Below are 6144 nucleotides of genomic sequence, written 5' to 3' on the forward strand. Positions count from 1 at the left end.
CCCCCCCATGCCAATATTTCACTGATTCCATCTGAACAGGCTCCTTATACACAAAAACACAATTTACCTTTTGAGAGTAATGGTGAGAGAAGTAATGGGCTCTGATAGGTGGTGAATGACTGTTGCGTTGACAGTGATGAACATCTCGAAGGTGAGAGCCAGCTCCACCTCCCCCAGTCGACAGGGGACAATCAGTGTCATGAAACCAGGGGGAGCTGAGACTCCAGGGTAGTAGCCCACACTCAGAGAATCTAATGAACATGAACGCAGCGAGCACACCTCAGAGTCTAATCTAATCCAAATCTTTGACCATTTGTAAACGTTAGCTGAGACTGATCAGACTCAACATCTGGTGCCGTAATAGAATCTGCAGCTGTTTCCTGCCTTCGACAACTCACATTTATGATGCAATGATGTAAGTGTAGCAGTAAAAACCAGAGTGTGGTACTTACGTTTGAAGACTTCCCGAGCCCGGAGCCAGAGGTTTTGCTTGCCCAGTTTCTGTAAAAGTATCCGAAGCACTGTGTGGTCAACAGCCAGGTTTTTAGAGAGCATAAAGTCCACCGTGTCTGAAGCCACAGGAAGTATCTGCCTGTCCACACACACTTGAAGGTGAGAGTTAAACAAGGGGCTGTACCTGGAGATATCCATCGAGTCTGGAGAAAAAAGAAAAACCTCTTTATCAACTAAATTTTTATCACAGCTGAGCATCTATTAGCGCTAGCAAACACTGTACAAAATTAAACCAGCACTTTCTAATCAGAGTGTAGCGAGTCAGTTAAACTTGTGGGATACTGATCTGGCCAGTTTAGTAGCAAAGCTGACTAACCTGCTGTATCATTGTTTGTTTGTTTTTTTAACTTTAATTTCAGCTCTCTGTAGGTTACTCACCACTTGACTCTTTAACTCCAGGAAGATTACAGAGAAGCTCCAGCGTGTCTCTGTGAGAGGTTTTTTCAGCCAGACGTATCAGCACACGAGTCCTACTCTCCAGATCGGCAGGCTCACACGGCCACGAGGACGAACTCAGGAACCACTTGTTTTCTGGATTAACAGATGTATAAACAAAATTTAAACAATTCAGCAAATAACTGGTTTCACAGTTCTGCAACATTACCTACAAGACTATGAAAGCTAACATTTCTCAGGGCAGCGAGACGACTATCACTTTTAAGGTTTCCACATAAAGTCTGAGGACATAAAACCAAATTTGCTTTTACTGATTTACAGGGAAAGAACTTTAAGTTTGTGAGTGTTAAGAAAAGACATTAATGGAAACCTATTATTGAGGATTGTGCAAAGTCTTGAGTCATTTTTTACACTTTCCTCGCAAGAAGCCAGACTTGTCTTTGTTACACAACTGATCCTGAGCAGCAGCTCTCAGCACTTTCTGATGGTCATTCAAATCTTTCTTTTAGACATTGGTTGCTTTTCCCCTCATCTTCAGCGCAGTCCTTGCGCCTGACCACTTTCTTGTTTGCAAAGCTACTTAACACTGACATAGAACTCATCCAAGCATAAAATGATTCATAAGGGCCCATACATATCAGACAATTTCTGACATTGATTCTTCAGGCACTTTGTTTTTAGCAGCCAGTCCCAAAAACAAAAGAAATCATGTTTTCATCTTAAGAGCTCAGAAAAAGAAGAAAACTTCAGTTCTGATCCGAAAAAGCCTCTTGGATCAAATGTCTTGACAAACGTAATGAAGTCTCCTTTTTTCCAAGCTCTTAAGACTACCATGAATGAGAAACTACACAGACATAATTTGTTCCCATGTCTTTATGCCAAAGATGACACAGTTTAGACAGGCGCAAAATAAAATCTTTGGGATTCAGCTTGTTGACACAAACAGCTATTAGCTGTAAAGTTGACATATCTCAGCACCAGTTAAAAGTTGGCCCTTTAGTTGACTTTGCTAATGCAGCATAAATCCCATTTTTATTCGAGCTGTGAAACTCTGCACTTATAAACCATGAAAATAAAACGCTGGTTACATTTTAAGCATGACGACATTAGCTAAATGACCATCGATCAGCTTCACGAGTCACTACCTCGGAGTGTGTTCAGAGCTCCCTCCACGCTGCCACTCAGGAGGAAGACCTCTGCAGCCACAGTGATCAGGCAGCATCTTGACGCTCCGTCCTCGTTCCCAAACAGACCTTTCAGAGTTGAGAAGCCGACTTTTAAAACAGACAGCGTCTCGACCACCCTGCGACCCTGCATCAGTAAACATGACACAGACAAACAATGACATCCTAAATTCGAAGATGCTGCTCAGATGTGACGAGGAGAGAGTGATGCGATCTGCACGGCCTGATTACCTTGGCCCACTGATGCGTTTTGTGGTACCGTAACATCAGAGAAACTCCAATTCTGCCCACGAAACTCCTCACCATGCTGTCCTCACTTTCATTCTGACACACTAAAGAACATTTGAATGAATAAATAAATGAACGGCTGGAAGGTGCTAGTACACAGAACCACACCGGGGGAAGAAACTGATGTTTATCTCTACTTAGAGCTTTTACCTGTCTCAGCAAATACAGAAAAGGGCAGTGACAGCTTGTCTTTGCCCTCAGACAGGAGCGCGACAGCAATGCGACCACTGATGCGCTCCACTTGGCTGGGGTGCTGGTTGGACTGGCAGATCCCTCTAAAAACCTCACCTATCCTCCTCCAGTCCTCTTGTTTCATACAAAGCTGACACAGACAACAAATACAACAAATACACACATGAGCACAACGCACCATCTTTACAGACAAAGCTGTCAAAAGATGTGAAGCTCTTACCTCCATTTCCACAATGGAATGGGCTAAATTCAGGTACTCTGGAAACGGTGCACCAGGGGAAACCCTTTAAGAGTGAAAATAAGAATTATAAGAGTTATGATTAACAAATGAAAACAATTGTGAACTTTGTGGCTCACTCACTTGTTGTTGCCGGACACCGAAGGAGAGTTTGGATGAATCATTTGCTGGAAAAGAGGAGTGTTCCTTACACAGTCGAGGCAGTCCAAACTCAGCTCTAGTCCAGCGTTGGCCATCTGTAAACATACAGAAAGATAGTCTAAATTCTTCCCGAGGCACATAAAACAAATGAGCTAAACTCTGAGCATAATGAAAGGCAAACAACTAATACCTTGAAAGTGAGCTGCATGAGTTCAGGCACAAAGCCCATCAGACCCTTTTCTCTCACGCAGTTAAAAAGGGAGAGGAGGAACTCATGGCTGGGCTAAAAAGAAAACAAGATCAACGTCTAATCTCGTGTCAGCATCAATCAGTTGTTTAGTTTTCTCCGTGGTTAATGTCAGGACTGCTACACTGACCACTATGTTGTGAGCCAAGCCAACACTGAGGACGGAGAAGACCTCGGACAACATGCCAGCTTTCAGCAGAGCCCAGAGGAGGGAGAAAAATATCGGCAAAGAGAAATACACTCCTGGTGGGTTTTTCTGGTAATATCCTGTAAACACAGCTCCTGAGGAGAACAGGGGTAGAGCAGGAGAGGAGAAAGGAGACCGATGACGCAGCAAAGATGGGCAATCAGTTTAGCATGCAGCGTGCACAAAGGCTGTGGGAGAAAAAGAAAAGTGGGAAGGAAAGGAAGGAAACTCACCTGCTTTCTGAAGGCACGTTGGATTTTTGATGAATCTTGTCACGTTTTCAATACAAAACTAGCAAATGAAAAAGAAAGTGTGCAATTACAGCGATGTCACAACAGAGGGTGATGTTGGCCCTGCAATCTCCAACAATTCAATTTGATTTTTTAAATTCAAGATTAAAAACATAAAATGTACACAATACACAAACAATTTACTGTCTTTGGTGAAATCAAGAAAAAATAAATAAATAAATAAATAAAGTAAAAACCACAGAGTGTACCTTTTCATCCCCCTCCATAGGCAGATGTTGGAAGCGACACATTTTGAACCCACAGGTCAGTGATTCACTGAAGTACAGCCTGCAGTACTGAGCGTTTAGACAGCATCACACAGTCAAGTTATAGCAATGCAATTCACCCACAGTGCAAAACATATTTATTGTACAGAAGAACGAACTGTACATCTACAGTAACCACGGCGACATTAGTTTAATTCTTTTGGGAAACCTCAAGCTGAAACCGAATGATTGTTAGAGCAGACCGTGAAACTGAGGCCATTTCTGTTCATGGGTTAGAAAATGGAAATCGTGCTGTATTCAGCAAGGATTCATTAGTTTTAGAGACCACAAACTCATCAGTGAGTTATTTACTGAGGTCAGAGATTTAAAGGTATTTAAGATTCATTTTCAAAAAGGCCACATCCATCTTTATACACAGACTATGGAAAGGACCCTCATATCTCCAGATACTGTATATATGACAGTAATTTCTTTATAAGTTTAAAATTAGTTGTCCCACTAGAACTTCCAAAACCAGTTCTGACTTTTCCAGATTTATTTCAGTTATATTCTATTAAATAACTGGAAAGTCCAATCTATGCTAACGCCACCGAACATGTATTTAAACTGAGCATTTTTTCAGTAGCAACATGGTAATATACAAAGGAACACTTACAGAACTTGATTTCAGGCGCCTAAAATCCATCATGTTTGCGGAGTTTGTGATCCATGCCCCTGCTTGGAGACCAGAAGAGCCAAAGAATAAAGTAACGCTGAGCACTCACATTGGCAATTAAGTTATAAAATGAGGAGTTATTAGTGAGAACAAGATAAACGCAACAGCAATTAAAGTTCATTGTCTGAGCCCTTTTCATTCTCCCTCACCGGTTCCCATGGACATGAGTGGGGGGATGTTTTGAAAGGAGTTCACCGTCTTGATGGGCTGGCTCCTGTTACAGAACATAAACAATATGATGATCGCGAGACTGAAAGATTAATGTGACAAATCAAAGATCAGGTCATGTGCACTAAGCAAACTCGTACCTTTCTGGGCCACTATTTACATGATTGCTGTTGGTATCAGATTGAACCTATTGGAGAAAAAAAACAACAACAACACATGACAGATACACTATTGTGCATTTATTATACTTTAGAAGCAGGATAACGTATGAAACACCCATTCCTTTGAAAATAAAATTATTTAAATTCAGTATTTGATGTGTCAGATCTTTAAACATTGTCGCTCAGTGCTCTCTAAAATGCACAGAGAGCATTTATGCAGGAGAAGCCCTGTTAAAAGCCCTGCCATGTTTTTCTACAAAACCTCAGGGAAGTTAAAACCACTGACGTGCACGCTGCTCCTTTCTCTATCTATCTGATTGTGCAGAGGACCCATTACTTTACCACATGTTTGCTTTGCTTCTCAGTGGAGGTAGGGCATATGTCGCTCTGTGTTCCAGTATGGGTGCTGCTAGAATGAGGTCTCCATGGCCTGCTGTTACTCTCCTCTATAGGATTTGAAGAAGAAAAAAAAAACAATCACAAGTTAATCTCTGGTCTACTGAAGTCTGTTCCAATCATAGAGGGGAATTTTTTTTAAAGTATGTCAAAGTTTTGGGTCATTTCAGGCCATTGTCTCCATTATAATGGCCATTATCAAAGTTAGTTGAGTTAGGCATCTTAAAATTTCCACTTACTAACTAAAACGTCTGAGACAATAACTTGGAATTTTGAACAAACATCTGTACTGGACAAAATATAATCACATTTACCACATTTCATTTCTCACAAAAGGACCACAAGCTTTGAAACTCGTGTAAGAAAATCAACTTACTGCACAATATTAACCACAAAAAAAAGAAAATCAATCCTTTAAAGCTTAATGGCGATAAACAACTTAGACATGTTGGTATTTTCATGTGGGACATCATAAGCAGTCAGTTAAATATAAAATGCAAAAAAATTTCATTTCCTTTTAAAAGCAGTGAGTTTCTCATTTAGGAGCTGTTGGGATTTTCAGTAAGCTCCGTAAAACCAGTTTACATGTCTCTCTAATCTTTGAATTAAAAACAGTTTGAGATATTAGGAGCAATGCAAGAACTAAGTAACTTAGTAATGTACTGCTGCAGAGGTGCCAAAGTGGATTTTAGCCACATAAAAGAATCAACCAGGACATTTTTATTGCTTTAACTGCAGTCGGACTGCTCTTTCCAGCAAGTAAGTGAATCCATAAAACTCCAGACTCCAGCTGTTTATCTA

The 6144-nt window shown here is 40.9% G+C and overlaps 1 protein-coding gene across 1 annotated transcript in view; it reads right to left on the reverse strand.

Annotated features, from left to right (window-relative positions):
• Positions 1–6144, reverse strand: part of topaz1 (testis and ovary specific TOPAZ 1) — a 13840-nt gene that overhangs the window by 850 nt on the left and 6846 nt on the right. Inside the window, exons 4-19 of the mRNA XM_005728907.1 lie at positions 5290–5393; positions 4927–4973; positions 4768–4832; positions 4559–4617; positions 3886–3972; positions 3620–3677; positions 3330–3481; positions 3143–3235; positions 2935–3047; positions 2794–2857; positions 2532–2703; positions 2325–2425; positions 2055–2220; positions 892–1044; positions 453–656; positions 68–251 (exon numbers count right to left, since the gene is read on the reverse strand). Coding sequence (XP_005728964.1) covers positions 68–251; positions 453–656; positions 892–1044; positions 2055–2220; positions 2325–2425; positions 2532–2703; positions 2794–2857; positions 2935–3047; positions 3143–3235; positions 3330–3481; positions 3620–3677; positions 3886–3972; positions 4559–4617; positions 4768–4832; positions 4927–4973; positions 5290–5393 — 1822 coding nt within the window. The remainder of the gene's footprint in view (positions 1–67; positions 252–452; positions 657–891; positions 1045–2054; positions 2221–2324; positions 2426–2531; positions 2704–2793; positions 2858–2934; positions 3048–3142; positions 3236–3329; positions 3482–3619; positions 3678–3885; positions 3973–4558; positions 4618–4767; positions 4833–4926; positions 4974–5289; positions 5394–6144) is intronic.

Source organism: Pundamilia nyererei, unplaced genomic scaffold, assembly GCF_000239375.1.
Source record: "Pundamilia nyererei isolate P.nyererei 1_Seehausen unplaced genomic scaffold, PunNye1.0 scaffold00030, whole genome shotgun sequence".
Lineage (NCBI taxonomy): Eukaryota > Metazoa > Chordata > Actinopteri > Cichliformes > Cichlidae > Pundamilia > Pundamilia nyererei.